This window comes from Rhyacophila brunnea, unplaced genomic scaffold (genome assembly GCF_057557595.1).
Source record: "Rhyacophila brunnea isolate RB1 unplaced genomic scaffold, BYU_Rbru_1.0 scaffold_8, whole genome shotgun sequence".
NCBI lineage: Eukaryota > Metazoa > Arthropoda > Insecta > Trichoptera > Rhyacophilidae > Rhyacophila > Rhyacophila brunnea.
Window position 1 is genome coordinate 45396417 of NW_028233350.1, and position 26706 is coordinate 45423122.

Sequence of the window (26706 nt, forward strand, 5' to 3'; positions counted from 1 at the left end):
TGTTTACGCGCTATATAATTTCATGTGCGCAAGGCCGGCCATAGAGAATAAACGTGTATACACGCAGTACTTTACACTCATACTAACATAATTAAAAAATAATTTAATATATCGATGGTTTAGTGCACAGATATTGTATGTCAAGTTTTTGTCTAAATTGAGTTTTTGATACACAAAATGCGTCTGCATCATATCTATGCTGTAAAAATATTGTACGTCAAAATATGATATTTTAGAAGATGCTGTATCATTCAAATACATAATATTATGTCCATTTCTCATGCATCTCAAATTTTAAATTTCGATTTTTTCAAAATATACTAAACTGGACATACAATATCTGTGCACTAAACCATCGATAATTATTATCCACACGCTGCCATCTCTTGGAATCATAGTGAAATACGTAATTGAAATACAAATCTTTATGATATAATTTTAATATATTTTTTAAAACAGTCCGTGATATTAGGTCAAGTCGTAGATCGAAGAGGACGAGGAAGTTCTTCCTCTAGATAAAAGGAGCAACCCAAGAATGCCACGAGCTTTCCACTAACATAGACCCTGATTGCCGATGAATGCCGAAAAATATAGAGCCATGCTGTGGAAAAGACTGTCAGTCGGCCAAATCATTCGGGCACGATCATAAGTCATGAGTTATCTATCGATGAAGAAGACAAACTACATATTAGTATTAAATAAATTATTTAATTAAATAATTAAATAGCAATAAATTGCTAAGTATTTTTCACAATCACTGTTTTTTCTTAATGATTCTTAATGGTTAATTTTATATTATATTTATGTTTATCATTTTCATGTTTTCCTCTTATCTGTGAATGATTTAATATTTAATGCCATTCATCCAACCCATTGGATCCTGTATTGGATCAAATTTCAAGCAACGGGATCGAACCCATAGCAGGGGTTCAGAGACGAACGCTATAGCAACTAGGCCACCATATATATAACTATTTTATGTATACTGCTATTACACTGGCATTTCATTTGTAAAGCAAAACGAGAGCAGGACGATTTTATTTAAATATCTGGATATATTACTGCGGTACCCACCTAATAAATTATTTTTGAAAAAACGCCAAAAAATAAAAACATTTTTTCACGCGAAAAATTGTTACAAATTTTTCGTGACCGTAGAAATAAGGACGGAAAGAAAAAATATAAATGTTACGATAAAATATTATTTATGGGCAACAAGTATTTTTTTGCCGGAAATCTACAATAAAAATGTCAATTCAATGTAAAGTGTTCATACAAAAATATGTAATATTTTATATTTTCATATCAGGTGAATGTTTAAAGGAATATAATGTAATTTTTATGTTACTATAATGGCGCTCGAGAGCTTTTTTGTAGAAAGCTGCTATACGGGCAGTGCTTTCCGGAGGCGTCGAGACGATCCTCATCATCGACGGACGCCACGACGCTCAGTCGCTCTCCAGGCATCGGTCCGGGTAGACGTGCACGTCTCAAGTGTCAAATTATTCGTTCAAATTTAATTTATCCCGGCAAAAACATCGCGATCGGTTTGTTGTTGTAGTGTCTATCGATGAACTGATTTTTAAAATAAATATACTCTGTATTCTAATACTATCTTATAATATAAGTAAAATAACATTATATAAATAAAAAACATACTATTAAAACATATTAATATTTTTCAAATACAATCATACCCACCATGTGGTTGTCAAGACATCTTGTTATTTATTTTTCTTTTAATTTTTTTTTAATAAAATAAATACGTAAAATCGTCTTATAAACAAAAATATTGCGAGTTTCTTATTGTACCTACTATAAAAACGCGTACCTAATTAAAAAAAGTAAAATATTTATAATTATTAATAAAAAAATTAATTAAATAAAATATTCTTTTCAATCCTTTTAAAAATACAGCGTTAGATTGATAAATTATAATTGATGATTTATTGTATCGCTTGATATTCACCGCCTAAACAAACACGACACGTGTTTTGCTCACATGCTGAACGATATTCAATATTAGAATCAACATTTTTTGGTTTATTTAATATAATAATTAATTCAAAATCGTACTTAACAAGGCTCAAAATATGCGTGAAACATTTTTTGTGAAATAGTTTTTATATATGTGGTGAATATCAAAGTGATAAATTATATAATATTATGTTATATTTACTTTATTTCATTTTTTAATTTATTTTTTATTCCGCATTTTGTGCCTTAAAAACCTCGTGATTGGTACGAGTGCAGCTCTACTGAACTGTTCCGGGTAGCATAATATGATAAAGCTAAGATCGCCTTGATGGTGGCCGACCTCTGCTAGGGGATGGCACAATAAGAAGAAGATTCATTTGATTATTTCTTTGTAGAATTGTTTGTTTATATTTGGTACACGTATTTTAAAATAATAAAATTGTTTTTAATAATAACATAAATAAAATAATACTCGGCTAGAGTAGCTAGAGTGTTAAATAAAAATATACTTATTAAAGTTCTAATAACTGGGTTAAATTAAAAAATAAATAAAACGTTTATGACCTAGTAATAATTTTATTTATTTATTTTTCCGGAAATAATCGCATGCTGTCTTCTATAATACTAACAAGCATGTTTGTTTTCATTAGCAGTAATGATATGTATTATATAAAATTACAATATAATCCCTATTTTGTGTGTAATTATTTTGTTGTGAAATTTCGTATTCCTTTATATTATTTTTTGTTATCCATGTGCTCATGTTAAACAAACTCGGGTCGTTAAAGTCTTTATGGCCGCTGGTCACGACAAGATTTTGCGTTTAAAAAGTTTGGGCGCGCTGGAACATTTTTATGAATTCTTTAATGGCATTGAAATATAAACTAGATTATAAAATAACGTGCATATCTAATACCTTTTGATTATATCATAAATAATTTATATTATTATTATATAAATACCGTGTAAGTTTTTTTTTTATATAAATAACATTACGAATTATAGAAGGTTGTAAACAATATATAATTATAATAAATTAATGACTTAGGTAGTGTAAAAATTAAGTTATTATATTTTTTGATACACTACTAAAAAATGATGTATGTTATTAGTACTTAAATGTGTTTTATAATATTATTATAGTAGTGTGTGCGTGGTGTGGTAGTTACATTGCATGAAAACTTTAATTGTATTGCCAAGAGTCATCACTTTGAAATTATTGAAAAAAACCATTAGAAGAAACCGATTAGAAAAAAAGTATTATATTCTTAGTATATTTGAATTTTTTTTATATATATAATTCTTCTAGGGCTACAGACACACAGCACACTATGAGAAATAAAGCTCCCTGATTGGTTAGAAAGGCCTCGATGACATAACTGACATTATTTATTGAAAAATGTGAGTTATGACACCAACAGTCAACTTTGTCAACAATTTTCACATGGTTTAACGTGAGTTCTGATACTCAACTATTTTTCTTTATATAGATTAACTTAAAAATGACAAAATTGCAGTGTGAGTTATGGCTCTAGAGTCTAGACGACTCAATTACAGAAGCACACGTGCGTGAGATAATCGATTAAATGTATTGTGACCTTACCGGAATCGAACCCAGAACTGCTGTCTAATACGCTAATACGTATTAATTGGACTATGAATGTCCACTAATTATTTTTATTGTCATCGTAGTAGTAGTAGTTTATATTGTTTATAATAACATAGATGGCAGATTGCGTTGCCAATTAATATTAAATAGTTTGCTTTGGCTTTTTCAATTCATATAATCTATACTAAATTGGAGTGCGGTTAGCCTATTTTTCCGCTAATTACTCAAAAACCACTGAATTTAATAATTTGGGCACGTTTAATTTCAATTCCAGATATATGAGAATCTAAAATAATGGGCTTGCAATAGGTACGGATTACGAAGTGCGCGCCTAAGAATGGAATAGTTAATAATAAGAATCTGTCTATTTATTTATTGTGTCTACTTTTTCTTTTCGCTTCTTTCGCTTTTAGTTTTAATTGTTTAAAGACCCCCTTTTAAATCTTCTGGCAAATTGATTGCGTCAAAGGAATCGTCGCTGTAAATTAATAAGTTATATTATGTTAATTGTACGTAATACATTTTATCGTGAGTATTTGTATTGGAAAGATGTGGCCGTATAGCATTGATATCAAAAAATGACGTGTTGTTAGTAGATCATTGTAGATCATTATGTTCAAATTTTATTATATTAATTAAGGAAAATAGTTTTATATTGATTGGTATCAAATATCTGATAATAACGATACTTATGAGCACCTACCAGATTTTTATATAAATATGTAATATGTACCTATACAATATTTGCTATCCTTCTTTTAAATCATTCAGAATTTTATATAAATATAATATACGATATGATTGTATTTATAAATTATCTAAGTACATACCTACCTAGGTTATATATTTTTTTATGTTTTTCTCACGTATTCCGGTGGTTTCATTAAGTGTTTTAATTAGATATGAATTTGATCTCAAGGGTATATTTATATAATATACAGTCATTGGCTTCCAATATAATATTTCACTATGAACTGTGGTGTATGCACCATAGAAAAATATATTTTATTTTTAATTTGTACATATTATTATGTAGTTTGGTTGTGGTTACTATCAATTCTTGATTTAATATAAAAACTTATTTATGCAATAATAATGGTTCACGACTCTGTGACTGAGTTAATTGTAATTGATATGGAATTTAATGAATATTTTTTGTCGCCAGCTAGTTGCTGAAGTTATAAATAAAATGATTAATTAATTGTCAAAAATAAGTAGCTTTAAAGTATTTTTTGCGTGCTCGCCTATTAATGTGGTAGCAAAATTCATAATAAAACAAAATTGCTTTTTTTATCCGCCTAAAAGCTCAAGTAAAACCTGTTTCAAAATAAAACATCAAGGATACTTTGCCTAATAAATCACCGTAAAATTCGATTGTCAACTTTTTTCAAAGCTCAGCAGAACAGGTATCAAGTAAAAAGTAAGTTGATATTCTGAGTTTGATTAATGACTTTAAAAAGTTACAGCAAGATCGCTTAAAAACGGGCCCTGAAAATCAGTGCCATAAAAGTTCTAACAAGAATGTGAGTGAGTGGGTTGGGGAATGTGGGGTGATGTGAGGAAAAAGGAGACAGAAGATGGCCTGGGATAAGCAGCTGCTTTTACTCGTCACTCTCTCACTCACAATATGCTTGGGTAAGAAAAAAATGCATTACCTTTCTAAATTTCTGTTAAGGCGTTTTAATAAAAGACTTGAAACTTATATAAAAGCCTACCTTCCCAGACACCGTGTTTCACTGGATTCTTATTAGATTTTATATTGACTCTCCAATTTGATGATGACCTTAGCCACTTCCGGAAGATGTATATTAACACAATATATTTTTAATCACGAAATATGTTTTTAACCGATCGGCCAATTTATATAATAATTTGCCCACCCAATCCAAAAGGACAATAAAACTGCAAATTCGTAGTTTCGAGAAAATCACATTTGAAGTTTTGCATTTACTTAAAATACGCGCGGTTTACGCGTCAGCCTATAATGCCGTAATACAGGCTCGACTTCTGGGTCTGGCAAGTATACCTATTGTTTTTCAATTTATGCATAAGTCAAAGAATTGGCCTTAATAGGTTGAGCACGTGGATGACATCCATTTCTCGTAAAAAACAAAATCTGTTAATACAAACATCTACTTTTTGGAGGCCTATATAATCCTATTAGGATCGGACTTGGTCTGATTTAAAATACACGTTTAACATCAAATATCGCGAGTATGAAGATATTTTTATTTTATTTTCCTAATGACTTATACTTCTGGTATTTTTACAGTAGGATTATATGAATCTTACAGCTATTTTTCTATTCATTTGAAAAAGAAAATCAATATTTTAGCAATTGTAGTCCTTTTGCATTAAATGGGTGAATGTCTATGTTTTAAAATATAAAAAAAAACTGAAAAAATGACATGAATTTCCGAGACACGTTATTAAAATCAGTGATACATAGCTCTAGAAGCGGAAATTCTGTTACACTTCTAGTGTACAATCAAAGCTTTACTATTAATAAGAATGTGTAGATAGAAATATTAACAATAAACATATATTACAATCATGTTACTGTATCATAATTCGACTGTGTTAAGCCAAAATAGTCATTGATTTTGAGCGCTTAAGTTGGAATTCTTAATAATCTATTCGCATAATTAAATACCTCATTTTAACGCTAACATAATTTTGACTTAGCACTCTCGAATAACGTAGGCATTTACCCTGTAAATACCAAACTTAAATCTGTGAGATTATAATTATATTTTGGAAAACAATTGAATGATGTAATCAGTTATGTTTATTAAGGATTTGTATAATGCACAACAATCTGTAACTCAACAGGATTACATTTAATTTATATTAATGTAATGATATTTTCTCATAAATATAGTACAACGTTTTCATATGTTATATTATGATACCATACGTGGCCTAATATTGGCCTTGCTTACTCGCCTATTTTATGTAATCTTAGGTAATTAGGTATGTTATTATATTTTCATTTCCTATATTCTCATACACCGACGTCTATTTAATTAATTTTTATATTTGTGCAATTGAATTTCTGTGGTAAATCAGATTCCTATATGTTTTTGGATGTTTTTAAATTTTAGTAAAATGTTTGTAAATTCTCAACAAACTAACATTTAAAAAAGTCCTGATTAATCACAAAAAACCAACCTTAGAAATAGCTGCCATGAGAATTGTTCTTTTAGTCTTGGACAACATATTCATGCCATACACGGATATTATTAAAAAGAATTAAATATCAGACTAATCGTATTGAAAAGCATTAAATTTGAAGTTTAATTGAACCTTCAATGATATGCAAATGCAAATCTCTTAATACGTCATAATTGTATTAATCATCAAATTGTTAAATCATTTCATTTCGGAATACTACGCTTAGAATTATAATATTAGATTACTAAAAAAATATTAAAATACTAATTCTTTCTTATAATATATTTTTATTAAATAGTTTCACTCACAGATGTCACTGTTATATTATTATCTGACATTATTATATTCGAATAATTAGAAATATAATATATTATAATATTCAAATTTATAATGATGGTATATTCACAATCCGGCTGCTACTAACTGTTAGGTGAAAGCATTCTTTAGCCGCTTTAGCGTATCTTACTTTTAGCTTTCTTTAGCTTTTAATTTCTACGATATCAATGACATTAATATGGACAAAGCATCTGATATCGATGTCAATAATTTTGCATAGGTAATGTATGCAAATCTACGATAATACTTTCACAGAGTTATAGCGATAGCCTTGTAAGTCTATTAAAAAAACTATTCTTTCGTCACGGGTCACGATCTTTAGTTATGAATTCCCGATAAAGAAGAATTAATATTGAGCGATTTACTACACAATGTAAATATGATATAAACGAACAATAAATATTAAAACGAACACGTTTTGGCTATTCAACGTCTCGTCGAAGATATGTCCCAAATATAATTCTTTAGCTGTATAAGAAAGCTTGATCAAAACTTGTTTAGGTACTAATGCATATGAATATTGAATGCCGTAACATACCTGTTCACCTGTTTGAAACGCGCGATATCTCTTCCTAAGTGCAGAGGGATCTCTTTGCATTTTCCGGGCTTTTATCTTCGTAATGCACATCTTGTATTTCCCAAACAGCCCTGGTGTATTTTCCAACATTGCTTGCTTGCTACATTTTATACGCTGAAAGATTTTTAAAGGTATCACTTACATAACATTTTACATACTTTTGAATAAGGATCATAAAATAATAATGAATATTTATTAATTGATTCTGTATAAGGTTTTATTCTGATTTAATGTAATTCTGATTTAATGTGAATGATAGTTTCAATATATTTTTTAGAATACTTATAATATACACTCTCATAAAACAATAATCTGAAAAAGTGCTGTAACTACAGCGCACAAATATTAATAAAATTTATGTAGATACCAAATATATTTAATTCTCAATTTGAAGAATACGATTATAATGATCCGTATTTATAATATATTCAATGTGATCATAAAAGGTTAATTTATAAGGTAAGAAAAGAAGAAATATTATAATTACAAAATATTATACATTTTTTTATAATTAATTAGTTTAAAAATATAACTCAAATTATTAATATTTCAATTTTAATGGATTTAAGTTTTGTACTACATATTCCATTTGAGTTGGATAAGTACTCAAATGGAATAATCATCAGGGGCGCGACCACCCGGTGTGGGTCCTGACCTCCTCCAACAGCTCCCTCCACCTGTCCCTATACAGTGTGGCCGCTTCTCAATTTGGTACCCCCAGAATACGGCAGTCACTGGCAGCTCCATCCAACCAGCGAATCTTTGGCCTCCCTCTTCTTCTACGTCCTATTGGATTGCTGGACATCACTCTCTTTGCCGGTTCATTGTCATTCATACGGTACACATGACCTAGCCATCGCAATCTCCCAATCTTAATTGATTGAACTGCGCTGCAATCTTTGTACAGCCCGTAGAGCTCCGCATTATATCTTCTCCTCAAATTGGTGCCATCTCTGATCGGTCCATATATACGGCGGAGAATTTTCCTTTCAAAGATGTTCAGGGCTCACTCATTTCGCAGAGTTAATGTCCAGGTTTCCGATGCGTAGGTGAGCACTGGTTTTACAAGTGTCTTGTAAAGAGTGCTTTTAGTTCGGCGAGATAGTATGCGAGACGTAAATTGTCTTAACAGGCCAAAGTAGCATTTATTCGCAGACATGATTCTATTGTTGATTTATTCTGTAATATCATTATGTCGACTTACAAGAGATCCAAGGTATATGAAACTGTCGACCGTATCAAATGGAATGCAAATGGAATAGCACAAAACTTAAATCCGTTTGAATTTAAATTCAAATTCCGTCAAGTACCTAACTTCGGTCGATAGTATTAATATCTTAATATTTAACTTCCATACAGCACCCAAGCCCTTAATGGAGTCGAACAATCTACAGAAAAATGTCACAACACTATTTCCAGCAAAATATACTTTACTACAATGGCATGGCACAGAATAAAAGTCTTATATATTTTTTCTTGAAATTTTCACGTCAAACTCATCTCAAAAGAAAAAAATATCATTCGCTAAAATTCTCGTACAATTTGGAAGTATTAAATCCCACTCCAATTTGGTTGATGCCTCCTTCCTTACTGTGGTATTTTTTTTTACTTTGGTCTTAGTACTTACAACTTGACTTTTTGCCTGTGTCTGGCAGGAATGTCTGCGCTTAATAATTTGGACGTAAGTTGCCAACAAAGGCGAATTATGGCGGACACAATAATGTCCTCTTGATTGGTTGACGGGATTCATTTTATTCTGTGAAAAACGATAAAAGATTTCCCCGAGAACGTACATGTCTTGGCGAATTACAAAACTGAAAAATGAAATACTGTACAATATACTACGGATGTATTTTCATATCTATTCTATTATTTTAATAGGGTGACAGCTATAGTTATTGGACTCTTAAGTAAAATACTTTCTCAATCAATAAATATATCTATAACATGGTAAACATATAGGAAGTGTGGAAAAGCGAAATTTAATGTGCTTTATATATATAAGGTCATGCCCAGATGGCTCGATTTGACTCGTGTGTAAAAACTTGCACTCCGTCTACATATTATATTATAATCGCCGCGTGTTACTTCTTGTGAGCGGGCAAAGTACTGGTAACCTCATTGAGTTGTCCACATGCACTTTCAGCGTATCGTGGTAAGACACGCGTCACCTGGACAAGCTCTAAGTATTAGCGATAAACCGTAAAAACCTTTTTATGTAATGTCATTAAACTGAAAAAAATAGGAAACACACAGTTAATGTAAAATCTTTTCACTCTAATTTTGCACCGGTGACACAGTTATAAGATAATACAAAAATATTTTATTAAGTTCATTTGATTCTAATACTAGCTGAAGTACACGATTTTGCACGAGGCTTCTTTATTGATCGATAACACTGATAGAGTCTGTTTTCTATAAGCTGGCGTGCCGGTTTCCCCCCTGCTTCAGCATCCTTCTCGTTCCCTCCCATTGAAAACTTGCAGAAGTTTAACGCGATGGCACAAGGCTTTCCGAGTGACGTGTATGCCAGTTTATAGAATACAGCTTCTAGTTAGTTACAAAAATTATCTGTATTTAGGAATACAACATGTGAAAATGAAAAAAAATCTGATTGCCATATCAAACAAAAGAAATTAAAAATAAATTCCAAAATATGCAAGCCTTCTGTCATGAATATTCAAAGTTGGAATTAGCATGAGAGGTAATTTGAACAAACAAACTGTATTATTTATATGTATCTACAATTAATATGTCAGTTGTGGCTAAGTATATTATTACATAATATGATTTTTATAATATACGAGGGTGGGTCAATAATTCCTTAGAAAAAAGCATTAAAACAGGTTTTATTTTTGTATTTTTTTTTTATTTCTCAACATAATTTCCTTGGAGCTCAATACACTTGGTTAGACGTTTCTCAATTTTTTTTAAACCGTCAGAAAAATAAGTTTTCGGAAGGTCCTCAAAATAAGCATTTGTCCGATCGATGACTTCTTCATTTGAAAAAAACGTTGTCCACTTAGCCATTTTTTTAAGTTTGGGAAAAGGAAAAAGTCACTGGGGGCTAAATCTGGCGAATACGGTGGGTGGTCGACCAATTCGAACTTCAATTCTTCAATTTTAGCCATTGATCGTAAACATGTGTGAACACGGGCATTGTCCTGATGAAAGAGGATTTTTTCCTGTTTAAATGAGGCCGTTTTTCTTCAATTTTGTTTTTTAGCTGGTCCAATAAAGATGCATAATAATCCCCTGTTATTGTTTTTCCTTTTTCCAAATAGTCAACGAAAATATTTTCACGTGCATCCCAAAATACAGTAACCATAACCTTACCAGCTGATTTTACGGTTTTCGCCTTCTTTGGACATGGTTTGCCTTCGCAATCCACTGCTTTGACTGTTCTTTCGTCTCGGGAGTATAGTGGTGTATCCATGTTTCATCTACAGTCACAAAGCGATGAAAAAATTTATCCGGATTGCGTTGCATGAGCGACAACAGGGCTTTAGAGGCCACCACCCTACTGCGTTTATTGTCGACTGTGAGCAAACGCGGCACCCATCTTGCAGAAATATTTTTCATGCCCAATTTGTCATGTAAAATAGAAATGACGCTACCTTTTGAGATCCCTGTAACCTCAATTATCTCACTCAACTTTAATCTTCGGTCACTTAACACCATATCATGGATTTTATTGATCATTTCTGGTGTAGTCACCTCTACAGGACGTCCTGAGCGTGGTTCATCCTTTGTTGATGTACGACCACGTTTAAATTCATTTAACCAGTTATAAATAGTTGCAAGTGAAGGAGCAGATATGCCGTGAACTAAATCCAACTCATTTTTTATTTCCTTTGCTGTTAACCCTTTTATATTAAAATGTTTAATAACAACTCTAAACTCAATTTTCTCCATTTTCCATTTTTCCATTTTCCACAAGCAAATTTTTTTTTTAAATGTACGAGAAACACACAACAACCCGACCAATCTGATTGAAACTTCGCAGCATACTGAATCGGTAGTGCCGCTGCATGAAAACAAACCGCTTGCAGTACTAGTCGCGCCACCTGTCGGCTTTTCTAAGGACTTATTGACCCACCCTCGTATTATATATAAATAGTATTAATTGGAAAGATTCAAGAATAGAGGATCATTTAAAAAATAGTATTTTAAAGAAATTTTTCATGCATTTTTTCTGAGAGCAGTTTTTATATGTGGTTAAAAAATAATTATTATGCAGGTATATAAAAGTTGCTTACGAATATTCTTTTACATTTTTAAATGGTACTCTCATGTCCGCTGTCATACAATATCTATCGAGTTTGTGCACGTTTGAAAATATACCCTAAAAGGAAATAAGCTCCCTTTGAATATGCATTATGCTAGAACCCAGTAATATTATATCAATAAAATGGCGGACGATTTTTAGTTTTTCAGCTATATTTCATTACCGGATGAAAGAAAATTTGAAAACACATCTTTATTAAGAATAATATTATTATCGTAACTGTAATAATTAATAAAAATGAACAAAACAGACTTCAATTTCTAATTTATTGAATCACTTATATTTGATTATAAATTAAAGCTCTGTGTTTTTCACTGAAAATTTTAAATCGGCCACTGTTTACCAAGACAACGGTGCTTTTGACATAAAAATGTCATGTATTTAAAATGACGTTTTTACATTTCAATGCATCGTGAGTTATTATCTTAGATTTTTTTATATTTAAAGATATTCGGCATTCTATTGGCTAATAATACCTGCTTTAGTGTATTAGTTTCTTTGTAAGTATACACCCAATAATATTGCGGGCTAGCGTGGCTCTCGTGGTGCAGTGGGTAAGGCGCTGGCCTTCCACCCGAGAGTTCTGGGTTCGATTCCCGGTCATGACAAAAACATTTATGTATTTTTCTCAAAGCCTGTGTGTTTGTGATTGTTCAAAATTACTAACAACCACCTTGTACGAAAAAGCAAGGACATGGTTATTAACAATTCTAAAAAAAAAAAAAATATTGCGGGATAATTATTTCATGGGCCACAATAATAAAATATGTCATACATTCAATTACGTTCTAAGAAAACTTTTCATTTCAATTCCGGCTGTAACTGAGTTAACCATTAGTTACTTAAAAACTTTTTATTTTTAGAAACGACTTTTTAGTTCATTCAGCTTTGCGTGTTGCAAACATACCCTAAGTGACGTAAATAACTTTTTTTATAGTTACACGGTAAAAACACAAAATAAACCTGTCAATCATGCACGATTTTTTACTGCCAGATTGGGGTGTATGGCCATGTCATTGTTGTTGTGGGAGTATCGTAAAAATGTTTATCAAGACGACCAGTCTAAAGTTATTTGCTTGATTTTCATTCGTGAAAGTTGAATTACTTAGATAAGAGTTATAAAAATAATTTTGTAATATTGATTAGTGCTAGAGGTGTTCGAATTCGGTATTTTCAAGGTTTTTTTGGTACTAGTAAAAAATAGAGCTTCGAAAACAGATGTTTGCGACGAATACTGGGTGTGCGGTGGTATGACTTTAGGAGCAACGAGGAGATAAGAGAACGCACCAAGCAGCCTCTCATCACGCTGAAAGTGAAGAGGCGACGTTGGACCTGGCTCGGCCACGTGCTGCGGATGCCAGACGAGAACTTCAACCTGGCTTGCCTGTTCTTCAAACCGACCGGATTCCGGCGTCCTAGAAGGCCGCTAAATACAATCTACAGAGGGTATACGGTGGAGCTATGGGATGCTGGTTTGACCTGGAACGAAACAAGGAGACTGGCGAGCAACAGGGATTCTTGGAGGCGCCGCGTGGTGTTCATATACTCCAGTTAAGGGGCGGATATGGCAAAAGAAGAAGAAAAGAAGAAGAAAAATCGAATGGGGTTCGGGACGGGTATATTATGGACACTAGATTTTAACTTAAAAACTTGAAAAGTAGCGTAAGTACATAATATTTTTTCAAAAAAAGAATTAGTCTATTTACAAACTTTTGACATAGGTATTAAAAAATTATCAATTTACGACTTTTATCAATAATATGACTAGGTAACTCAAAAACTACATATTTTTGAACCACATTTTAGGCATATATTAGCCTGGATACACATAGTTGATCATTAACTCAAAATACCTAAAATGTCGACTCACCAACATTTGGCAGCAAAAGATGAACTAAAATAAATATTTTTCAAAAAAATTGGTGCTCAACTGGGAATCAAACTTACGCTAATAATTCTATGACTATCAGCCCTATCAGTCAGGCTATTGAAATCTGAGAATAATGTGTGTAAAATATAACAGCCATGTATATTATTATACGCAAAGGTAGATAAGAGTTGTCGTTGCACATCATGAAGTAGACAGTTCGGAGATCTCAAGGACAAATAGCTTAAAACTACATACAAAAAAGTTGTACTATACCTACAAAGTCAATTATGTTAGTAGAACATTTCAATTATGTTAGTAGAAAGGATACAGTATATTATATCCCTCCGCTGCATGATTTTTTTTGAATAATTTTATTTTTTCTTGGTGTCAAAATGCCTCGTGAATGAAGGAAAAATAATATTTTTTTTTTCGAAAATTACATTAAATTTTGTATATTACTGCGTGGTGTCGCAGATTTACGACATTAAGAAATCTTACATTTCAGTATGACAAAATGCAAAACCAAATTCTAATGGATTCAAGAAGATGCTGAAAAGCGAAACCCGGGTCGCAAATAACGACTTAAATGGAATAGTACAGAGCTTGAATCCATTAGAATTTAAATTCAAATTCCATCAAGTACCTTCGGTCGATAGTATTAATACAAAACCAAATGATAACAATCATAAAAAACTAATGTACACACCTTATTTGATGTGTGATATTTTTTTTCAACCAATTTCAATCTTCTGTACATTTTTTTTATTTATTTACAAATGCGGATTTTCGCGTACATACGAATTCGTCAACTTTACTGTCAAAGCAGAAATGCAAAACTATAATGCAGAAATGCTTTATTTCTTGAAATATCCAAACAAAATCGGTAAAGTAGGATGTTTATGGTAAAACAGTTCTCTAGGCATCGAAAAAGGATATTACTTGATAATTTACACATATGGTATTGGCTATATCGAAATAGTTTGAAATGTCGCAAATTTGCGACACTATGCAGTAAAGGGATGTTACGTAAGTATAGTATGCGAATCCCAAATTCAAATATACTTGACTGTTGATAAATTATTTACCTTTGATGTTTTTAAGTTATTTAAATTTATTTGTTTTAAAAAAATAGGCCTTAAATATTGAACATATATAACTTGAAAACACCTCATACATAGGTATATACCCACTAGAAAAAATCATATTTGAAAAAATACGATGCTCGGCAGGATTTGAACCCGTATAACCACCGGTATCGCGCTAACTGTGCCTAACTAACGAGCCTCCTATCTAATTGCGATAATTTAAACTAGTAAGTCATACATGAAACGCTTATCAAATTGCATTATTACTGACTATCGGTTTTTGTGTATTAAATCAAGGAATATTAATTACTTTAATAACTAATCGACGCCCGGCTCTCGCCAAATATTTTAGCGTATACTTGAACTTGCTAACAATTTTTAATAAACCATTTAAATTATTCAACGAATAATTCACAATATTTTGAGAATGTAACATTCCATATATTGAACATATACCAGTGGTTATACGGGTTCAAACCCGTCGAGTATCGTATTTTTTTCAAATATTTCTAATGGGTATAACCTGAGGTATTTCTGACTTATGTATGTTCAATATATTACGGAATGTTACATTGTCAAAATCTTGTGAATTATTCGTTGAATAAAAGAAATGGTTTCTTAAATATTCGTTTGGATACTGATTTATTTAATATGATTTGTATTGGAGTAATTTTTAGCAACCAAAATTAAATGATATATCCTGAACCCAAATAGATAGCAGGCAGGTAGGCACATGTCTCTAAATTGATCCACTATCAGCAGTTATCGGTGATATCGCCTGGTGCCTCTGAGCGCAACATTTTCAACAAACGATGCGTGATTATGACTAAAGCCAGTTTAACTTTTGCCATTACATTTAATGTTGCAGCTTTCAATTAATATGAATCGATAAAAATTTATGACCTGCGCTATTGACGGTCCCATATAAGTTCGCTAATTGGGTCATTTCATGGCTTCCACTTCTGCACGTTTGGCATTCGTCCCTTTTAAACTATCTCTAGATCTAGTGTAGGGGTATCCAATCGTTTTTATGCCTCGTATCCATAACAAAAATAATTTAATCCATCACATTTTCCGATCAAAAAATAATTCGTCAAAAATAATTGAGAGCTTTTTTTGATCTTTTTTCCAAAAATAATTTCTCAATACAAGTAGTGAGCTTTTTTATGTTTGGTCAAACCATACCGTCACTCATTTGTGACAGGTGTTTATTCCCTTCTCCTTAGTCGTTCCCTCTCTCATAACCAAGGACCATGACATTGAAATTTTGTTATCTTTTGATCGACCAAAACTTTCTACCCCTCTCGATCAGCTTCTCTCAAGGCAATGTAATGGCTCCCCTTTTCCGGCTGCTTTACTTGATTACTCAAAAGATTTTCTTCTGCTTCGTCTTCCCTGAAGTCTATGCAAAACCATCAGTCTCTCCAGTTTTTCTGGTACGCGTCGAAAATTATGTCCAAAAAACTGCAGAATGTTTATTATTATGTATTTAATCGACTAATTCATGTCGTATTCTTACTGAGCTTTTTATTTACTAAACTAGGTGTTTCAACAAAGTTTTGCCTTATTAATAATTAATATACATTTTATAATTTTATATAATGGAACTGTATATTGAAGGCATTTCTTGAAATGAGAGTTCCAAGCATTCTTTACCTGTATCATAAAAAATCGTTATAATAATTGTCACGGAAACGTAAGAGTAAGTTTCGCATTTTTTGAATGCTTCAGATCTGAAAAGAGAGTCCATCAGGGATAAATTCTATCATTTGAGTTATTCAATATATATATATATGGATTATCATATAATGCGGAAAACTCTAAATCATTTAGAATTAATAACTTGAGACTTTCAGATGAAACTACAATAATAATCGCTGATGATGAACGGTAACTCATATAACTGCTACACCAGATAGATGAAGAGAGTCGCAAATACAGCCTTCTTATTGATAGGAATATGAGTGAGTTAATGGTTATCGTTCGAGATAATCTTCTGGCTGAAGAGATTAAATTCTGAGATCTTTAAAGAGTGGACGAGTTTATATAACTTGGATCGGTTATTAGTGGAAAAGGTTGATGAAAATTAAAAATAAGAAGGCACTCAGAAATTGCGAGAAATGCGATGACTACACAATACAATATATAAACGATCGAGGAATTTCAATTACCACTAGGGATATTACACCGAAAGTAATCGTGTATGAAAATTTGTATTTATGCTGTGAACTGTTGTACTGGAGAGATATAGTCGTATATCATTGAGATCAAGTTCCTGTCTGAAATAAAACACTTAAAAAATAAGAAATGGTACAATATTATGTAATATAAAATGCCGGATTACTCCGCTTAGCAGCGCTGTACTGCGCTATTTATTAATTCAATATATAAAAAAAATATTCAGATAAAAGGTGTAGAGAATCATTATGTTTTCTACAAAATTGATAACAGCTGTTTTTATTCTTATACCTACTGCTAAATAGATATTGTGAAAAAACCAGTTTTTGCGCGCAATTTTTTCCAAGATGGCGGCGTTGTCCGGCGTGCGTCAAGGTCGAAAACTTAAATTTTTTTATTAGGACCACAAACTTAACTAACAAATAATTATAATATGAAAAGAACTTTTTATATACCACGTTTTTTAATTTTATGTTACATCATGTAAACTTGACAATTCTATGTATTAATAAAAACTTTTTATTGTACTTAATAGAAGTACTGAATAAATATTATAGAATACAGAAATGTCATTTTGACATTTCACATTGATTTCTATAGTAACGCACGTATATATTAATAATCTATTTGCTAGGACCCACTTAGCAGCCAATAATAGTGAGTAGTAAATATTACTTTTAACGAATTTTTTCCGAAACATACAAAATAGAATTAACTGAAAATGTGTGAAAATTCAATTCATAAGTAATAAAAGAATGCATTGTCGTCGTGTTCTGATATATTCTAAAAGTTTCAAATATCTAGCTAGTTGGGAAGTTAGTTAAAAATCTTGGACAAACAAGAAAAAATTTGTACTGCACAAGAAAAAATCTGTACCGGACAAACAAGAATATGAGTTAATAAAAACGTGGTAAAGTATCCAAAAATCAGAACAACCGTACCTTTTGCATGGTAAGCCCACTTTTTCGGCCCCGCTACAGGATTCTATCTGCAATGCTACACGAACAACGTCTAATTGTTTGATTTTAATGCTATACGTCCATCTCTCGTTGAACTGTGATATGGAGACATATAATACGGTCAGTTTATTTGCAATCAACAGTAATCATATTATATTGATGGTATGGCACTAATATAAAAAAAATATTGTAGGTAAATAAAGTTTTAATAAAACTGATTGCTTGCGGTAAATAAAACTGCCCGTCATGCCATTTGATGATATTATGTCTAACTAAGGTTTGTTTTTGATTCGATATTTCTCATTCAAAATACAAAATGATAGGGCTTAGTCAGGCAAAGTGGCTATATTGAGATTGATGTTTCGTTACAGCCCGCACCCTATCTAAAAGATCAATTTCATGACAATACATTTTTTTCTGTTATTGCTGAAACACATTTTTATAAGTCGTAGAATAAACCTAATGGAACTAGTAAAAGTCAAAGTATGCTATACATTTTATTTATTACAAATGTGTATAAAGCTTTGGCGAAGGGTAGGTATATATTGAATAAAGGTAGGCTGTGTTACGTTCGATCCTAAGAAGCCTCCAGAGAAAGAAGTATGTATCAACATATTTTTTTATAGTTTACAAAAAAATTAAATAAGCCATTTAATCAACATAATATTAGGTCTATACTCTAGGTTAAAACACATTGATAAACGACATTGACACGCTGCAAATTTCTCGAATGCCGTAAAGTTGGCCTCGGTTGCTATCAGATCTCGATGACCAATTGGGCCCGTATGAGGACGGACCCTGGCAAACAGCTCCACTCGTTCGAGTTCCATAAGTGGGCAATCCTAGAGGATGTGTTCAACATCTTGGTGGTCATGCCCGCAGGTACAACTCGGCCCATCTACTATCAAGCTAAACTCGTGGAGTCTGGCGGCGAAGTTGCCATGGCCGGTGAGGAACTGGCTAATCCAGTGCGAAGGTTGGAGTCTTCTAGTTTGGTGCCTGCAGAATACGTCTGGAAAAAAAACGGTAAGTGTGCCGCCCCTTGGGGGAGGCGGTCCACCTCGCCTGCCATGCCGCAAATGCGGTCTTGTACACAATGTCACTTACGGTGTGCCTGTAAGGAACCTATGAAATATCGATATTTCTTGGGAATATTTTAATAATTACCTAGTATGGAATCTTAGCCATTATTATATAGATGTTTTAAGAACAGCATACATTTAGATCAATGATACTCAACCTTTTTTTTATTCGGGCCAAATACATATATCTGTAAAGTAACGCGGGCCCCATCACTAATGGTATGACGAAAAAAATCATGAAACAACCCTTTTTTACAAAACATTTTTGAGATTTTGAAAATTATAAACAAAAGTAATGTGTATCCAAGCGTTTATTTCAAAATTAAAAATCATGTTCCTGATAATAAATGTGATTCGGGCCGCACATAAAAGCTTAAAGGGCCGCATGTGGCCCGCGGGCCGCAGGTTGAGTATCGCTGATTTAGATATTTGTATTGATTTATCTGTCAAAAAGCACACACATCCTCCAGTACAAGAACAGTCGCATTGCACTGCATAGTAATAATGATGGCATATTATTCTAATTTCTTATTGGTGACAAGTCATTTCGTAATATTATCAATTTCTTGAGAAATAAAAAAACTGAGCTCGAATTATTTGGAAAACAAATATTCTTGATTTCGAGAATTCTCGAATATCGATAAATGAAAATGTTTTGCATTGAAAAACTGTATTAAATGAAAATACTTTGGCTTTACACTAATGCAATGGACAAAAATAAACCCTCATCTATTCATCATTATCATCATCAGCCTAAATCTATCCACTGCTGGATGAATGCCTCTCCAGGCTGATTCTACTTCTTCCGGTTCTGTGCGTTGCGTTGCCACGTACTACCACAGAACTTTACCATTTTATCGATCCAGCGGCCTCTAGGTCTACCTTCCGGACGTTTTGTACCTTTTGGATACCACTGGATGACTAACGGATGGTAACGTCATATCATCATTAACAAGCAGGGCAGCCAATTTTAAATAAAATATTTTAATCATTCTTCAAAATACGATTCTGTAATTATTAATTTTTTTATCATAATATCTACATATTGGTTTATTATTTAATTCAAAATTGAGCACAAGAAAATATTGAATAACCCTGTTTTTGCATAGCGTATTTATTTTAATAAAATCTGTCGCATTTCCTATCATGCATGTAATGCAAAGTTACATTGTTATTAATAACAAAAACTTACGTTGTTTGTGATAATCTTGCAACATTTATCCCATAAAAACAGGTAAAAATCGAACGGTACACGCACAGTGTTTGCCTTAGCCACAAAGATACTATCAGCAAACCTTCGTATCACGCTAGTCGATCCTTGGTTCGAGGCGTAACCCTTTAGACTCCATAGGAATATATTAATAAGGAAAATATCTAATAAGTATTTTAGAAACAAACCTTACTTCAACACAGAATAAATATAAACATTTTTAAAACACCTCAGGTAACCTCATACCAGAAAATATCTTTGAAAAAAATACGAAACCGGACAAAACTCGACTCACATCTATTAGATTCTGAAAATTGGGTTTACAACCTTGCCCACTTGTATCCTGCATAATTACAATGAAAAATAAGTTAATATTCATACATTTAAAACGCTTCATAGATTGAGGTTATATTGGCAATTGGATTTTGTAATTTAAATCAAAGTATCGTTAGTATGTACTTACATTGATTCCTAACCAATGTCAGGATCTCTCCATTTTTTTTTTAAATCTTAACGTACTATACTTGCAATTGCTAATAATATTGGTAATGAACTTTTTTTTTTAATCAATGGATAATTAACAAGATTTAAGAAAGTAATATTCTGTATTTTCCTCCGATCAACGACACAGCCGACTGTATTCAGGCCGTGGCACTGAATTGCAATTTACGACGGTATTGCTGGTTATTGGGTATCTTCAAATTCAATGCAGTAACCTATTCGAAATACTTGAAAATTTCCGATTGCATATTTTTTCAAATTACTTGAATATGCAACAATAATGATTTTCTTCAACGAATAATTCACAAGATTTAACAATGTAGCATTCTAATTATTGAACATACATAATTTTGAAAACACATATATTATAACCAATAGAAAAAAAATCCTTTTTTGAAAAAAGTAAGACACACAGCAGGAATCAAACCTGCATATCTTCCCCAATACAAACACAAAAGCCGATCGCCAATAGTAATTCAATTTGGACAACGCTTCAGAGAATATTAAGAGCCATCAGTTAAAATTTGTCGCAATTAAGTATGACGCCTATAGCATAATGGTATATGTGCATGGGCGCGAAACCCGAGAGATGTAGTTTCGATTCTTGCTGGGTGACTTTTTTTTTTCAAAAAAAGATTTTTTCTAATGGTTATAATATAATATACTCGTATATATAAGTGTTTTCAAAATTATGTATGTTAAACATTTTATTATATTGCGTTCGAAGTATGAGCAATAAATGGCACTACCATAGTTTCAAGTTTCATATTATTATGGCCTGAATATAGTAATCCTTAAGTTATTGTATCAGAAAGTATGAGCAATAAATAGCACTACCATGGTTTCAAGTTTCATATTATTATGGCCTGAATATGGTAATCCTTAAGTTATTCTATCTGAAATGTATACTCCCTGGGGATGATAAATTTTTCGTATTCGGAGTTTTTTTTAATAGTAGGTGTACGTACCTGTGATAATATAACGTATGTTGTTGTAAATTGACTATATTTTTAATAATATTATGAATTATTATCTAGTTGCTTACAAAACGTGTTTAGAATACTCAGGGCTTTAGGGCGTCAAAATGGTTCGTTTACTTAGAACTATCCCTTACGCCAGCTCTCCGTTCTTCCGCCGGGGCGCGGACGTCCCAACGCCGGCGCAGGCTGTTTGGTTAGGCATTCGCGGCACGTAGCCGTCCACTAAATTAGGCGCAGCTTAGCCTTGTAGACTTGAAAACTTGAGCGCGAAATATTACGTTGTGCGAAAATTCAAAAAAGTGTTGCCAACGGTCAGTTGCAAAAAATCACTATATTTATAGTCAAAGATAACAATATGATACTCGTATTATATAAGAGAAGAAAGAATTTATTTTATAATATTTTAAAATGAATTTTATATTTCAGATAGTATACTAAAGTATAGTATACTATAGTATAGTATAAGATAGTATAGTGTATAGTTATGTTTATAATTAGGTATAAATTAAATGAATATTACAATTAAATTGATCATAATTAAATATATTCAGAATCAGTTGAAAAAAGGTTGAATAATGAAGTCAAACATTATAAAAGTAGTTATTATGTATTATGATAGAAAAAAACACTTCCATATTTCTGAAAGGTTAATAAAAGCAAAATGGCTTCTGTCTATTACTTACACATTGATAATATTATTGATAAAAGTATATCGTTTTTTATGCGTATATTATATTATAATATGCGCATAAAAAACGATATACTTTTGAGAGGTTTTTAATTTTAGAAATTGTTTTTTTTATCTGTTTCTTTTCTTAGGTAATAAGCTTTTTACAGTATTGTATTATAGTATTACATTGCTTTATAAACGATAATATTAATTTTAATGTATTCATCGTCAGTGAGTATTTACCATTGGTGAGTGCGCATAATGTGTGAAGATGCCAAAAGGCGATATTGAGTTTACTGTGGTACCTTGACCATTGATTAAGGTGACGCATCAGTGAAACGCCAAATAATTTTCAACTGTACCCGCGACAAAATTTTGGACTCGCTGCCATTCAGTGAGAGAATGTTGACCCAGAAACACGTCACTTTGCTGCGTGATGGCGACGGGTCAATTAATTCTAAAATCGTGTAAAGATTACTAAAAACGTTACCCATTTACTTTTAAAAGAAAACATGTCAATGAATATATTATTATTGTTACTAATAGAACAATTAATAGAACATAAAATGGACGTATGTTGGATTTATATGACAAATAATATTTCGTTTGACAGGCGTCATTTTCACCCGCCACCCGCAATCCGCGCATCGCCTAGCAACGATCTTTTTAGACCGTGCCTCAACTAATGCATGGCCTTAAATTTAAAAAAAGAAAATATTTAGTTTAATTTCAACATTTCAGAGAGTAACTGTTGTGAATTTTAAAAATGGAGAAAAGTGCTTTAGTTGTTTTTAATCTACTCAAATAATATATTCTCAAAAGATGTCGTTTGTTATTATTAAATTCTATGTTATGGCAATTAATATATCTCTAATTATAAATAATTATTTAAATACTGATATAAGATAGGTACTAAAAAATGTCTATAAGTAAATGATTATTGTTCTTAATACAAAAAAATGATTAATTTAAGTGTTGAAAAAATGAATAAATGGTTTTGTTGATTTAAAAAATTACCACGTCAACTTTTATTCTAAAATGTACATCGATTCGTTTCGAATCAATTTTCATCGTATCCAGCGGAAATATCAATAAGGTAATTGTATTGATAATGGCCAACCTCCATTAGGGGATGGAACGATAAGTAGAATTTATAGCAGATGCACTTTTTATTCATAATTTATAGTGTTGTATTTGAAGAAAAAAACGCTATTTGGTCCATATTAATGCGAAGGCAACACCGAAAGGGATACCGCTTTAATGCGACTCGGGTTCAGAAGTGACGCAGCGTGCGGGCGTTACATTATCGCGGATTTTGGCGAAATTTTAATATTCTTTGGCGGATGTGGCGATTTTTAAGCAGGACGTGAATGTGATGTTAATATCAACAGTAATAAAGAGATTTTCGCAGAAAGGCTACTAAAATTAAAGCAATTATTTAGTAAAACCGTATGAACTAGAGTCGTTATAAGTATTAAACTTCGTGCAGACGTTTACTATTGAGGCGAAGAATTCTTCTCTGATATTCTATATTTTAAGAATGGCGAAGGGTGGAGGTAAGCTGTTAAGATTCAACATAAAAAGAGCACATTAGTGACATAAATAGTGCACATAGAAAAACTAAGACCCGGCTCTATAAAACCGTCATACGCACAGTCGTTGCATACGGGTGCGAGTCATGGACGCTAAATATGAAAGCAGCTGAAATGGTGGACTGCTTTGAGAGAAAGATCCTAAAGCTATACGGACCCATGAATGATGGTGGGGAGTGGAGAATAAGGTACAACACGGAACTATATCGCTTATACCAAGATTCAAAAAAAGTCCAGAGGTTAAACTGGGCAGGCCATGAGTCACGGATACCGAAGAAGATCCTCGAAGGAAACCCAGGGGGGAAAAAGCCAGTGAGAAAGCCACGCACACGATGGGGTGACAACATTACAAAAGATGACAACCAGCTGCTAAAAATCATGAACTGGAAAAGACGTGCGGAGGACCGTTCCGGCTGGAGGACGGTGGTGGAGGAGGCCAGTGGGTCTATTCTATACTTATCGAACACTAAATTGATAAATAGTATCAAACTTAGGGTAGGTTTGTATTAAAATATTAGCACTTATTGTAACAATTACACGAAACTGGTTTTTATTGATGCAATAAGTGCGATATTTTAACAGCAGCAAGATAGGTGCTGTTAAAATATAGCACTTATTGCAACAATAAAAACCAGCTTCGTGTAATTGTTACAATAAGTGCTAATATTTTGATACAAACCTACCCTAAGTTTGATAATATTTATCACTTTATCACTTTAGCGGTCGATAAGCATAGAATAGACCCACAGGGCTCGATTTGAGCTGTAGCGAAATCGAAGAAGAAATAGTGCATATTAATCGTCGTCAGTCATACTTATTTGTTTTCATTGAACTAAGAATACAATTTGCAAATGGTGCTGGTTAGTTTTTAAAATTCAATTAAAAACTCTCTAAAATAACTAAACAGTTCAGGTATGCTATAGGTGATCGTTGAATTAATAATACATATTAAAGATTTGCCTAAACCAAACCATAATCGATAAAAAAAATATTGTTCTATCTATAAAATATCTAGAATTACGTACGATTTAATGGCATAATTTTAGATATTGTATAGAGAAAGAGAAAACTTGTAGAATAGTATCTACTTTGACTTGGATTAGATAGGGTTTAATTGAATTTTAAAAACAAACACACTATCTACATAATATTGTTGTCTTAGTTCAATGAAAACAAATAATATGTTTAACTGACAAAGCTTAGTATGCACTATTTATGTTGGATCTTAATAGTCTACCTCCACCCTTCGCCACTGCTATTGATATGTTCAATACATTCATTCAGGCACTCAAACACTCCATTAAATGGTCTTTTTGGTGTTGTTTACGTACTTATCTTGTTTCCTTAATTTAATAATATGTTGCTTTTATAGTATTGTCCTTTTTTAAATTTAAAGAAATATTTTTTTTTTGCTTAAGTTTGTTAAAATTATAGATCAGTAGCAAAGGGTAGAGGTAAACTGTAGAGATCTGACATAAATAGCGCACAGATGGCTTATAAAATTCGATAGAGTCTTGCCTAAAGCAAAGCATAAAGAACTTTTTATATACAACGTTTTTAAATTTTCTGTTGAATAATTATGCTCAATAAGCTCAAACTTGTAATGTATTGTATGAAGTAAATAAAAAAACAAACAAACAAAATAAATATAGAATACTGAAATTTTTACATTTCATTTTGATTTCCATATTAACGCACGTATATATTAATAATTTAGTTGCTAGGACCACCCCCTTAGCAACAAATGATAGTCTTTTACTTTTTACGGATTTTTCTGAAATAACTTTCTATACAAAACAGAATTAACTGAAAATGAATTCAATTCTGCTTAAAGATGGCTAGAAGTATTAAAAGAATGCATTGGCATCGTGTTCTGATATATTCTAAAAGTTTCAAATGTCTAGTTAGTCGGGAAGTTAGTCAAAAATCGATTGCAAGATTTGTACTGGACAAACAATCACCGGACAAATAATAATACGAGCTACTAAAAACGTTGTAAAAATATTCTCGTACATATCTATAATATATCTAATAAGATATCCCATTGTGTGTTAAGCGTAAAGAGTTCAATCTATGTGTATGCGAAACGTTAAAAAATGTAAGAAAACTTAAATAATTATGTCTAGCTCAGCCTAGCATAGGAAGCTACATGTTGGCCATAACGCGGAAAGAACACAAATGATACTAATCTTTACGCGATGTGATATAGGTCGCTTAGCAGATGAAAATGGCAACGGGATGGATATGACGCTCAGCGAGTGGACGAATGCAGTCATGGAATGGTACCTAAGGGGTAGGTACTAAATGACCACAAAGATGCCCTAAAACTCACTGGATAGATACACTTATACAGTTCGATATATATACGTGATAGTAAAGATCTAAGAGAGTGGAATAAACTAGGGGAGTTTATCTAGCAGTGAATCGATCCCGGCTGATGGCAATGATGATATTGTGTTATGCATAATTTGTAAAGCTCGCGACATAAATTGATTGCACTTTTCATAGTGGACTATAATTGATTGGTGGAATGATTGTGAAGGTGGATGTGGATGCTGGCGAGGGGGGAGGTTACATATAGGATGCCAGGCACTGACCATTTATGATGTTCTGCGGTC

General features: G+C 32.2%; 1 protein-coding gene across 1 annotated transcript in view; it reads left to right on the forward strand.

Annotated features, from left to right (window-relative positions):
- Positions 1–1438: 1438 nt before the first annotated feature.
- The window catches only part of LOC147064288 (roundabout homolog 2-like), a 73078-nt gene continuing 47810 nt past the window's right edge, over positions 1439–26706 (forward strand). Inside the window, exons 1-2 of the mRNA XM_085958552.1 lie at positions 1439–1547; positions 4980–5221. Of these exons, the coding sequence (XP_085814678.1) occupies positions 5164–5221 (58 nt within the window). The 5' untranslated portion in view covers positions 1439–1547; positions 4980–5163. The remainder of the gene's footprint in view (positions 1548–4979; positions 5222–26706) is intronic.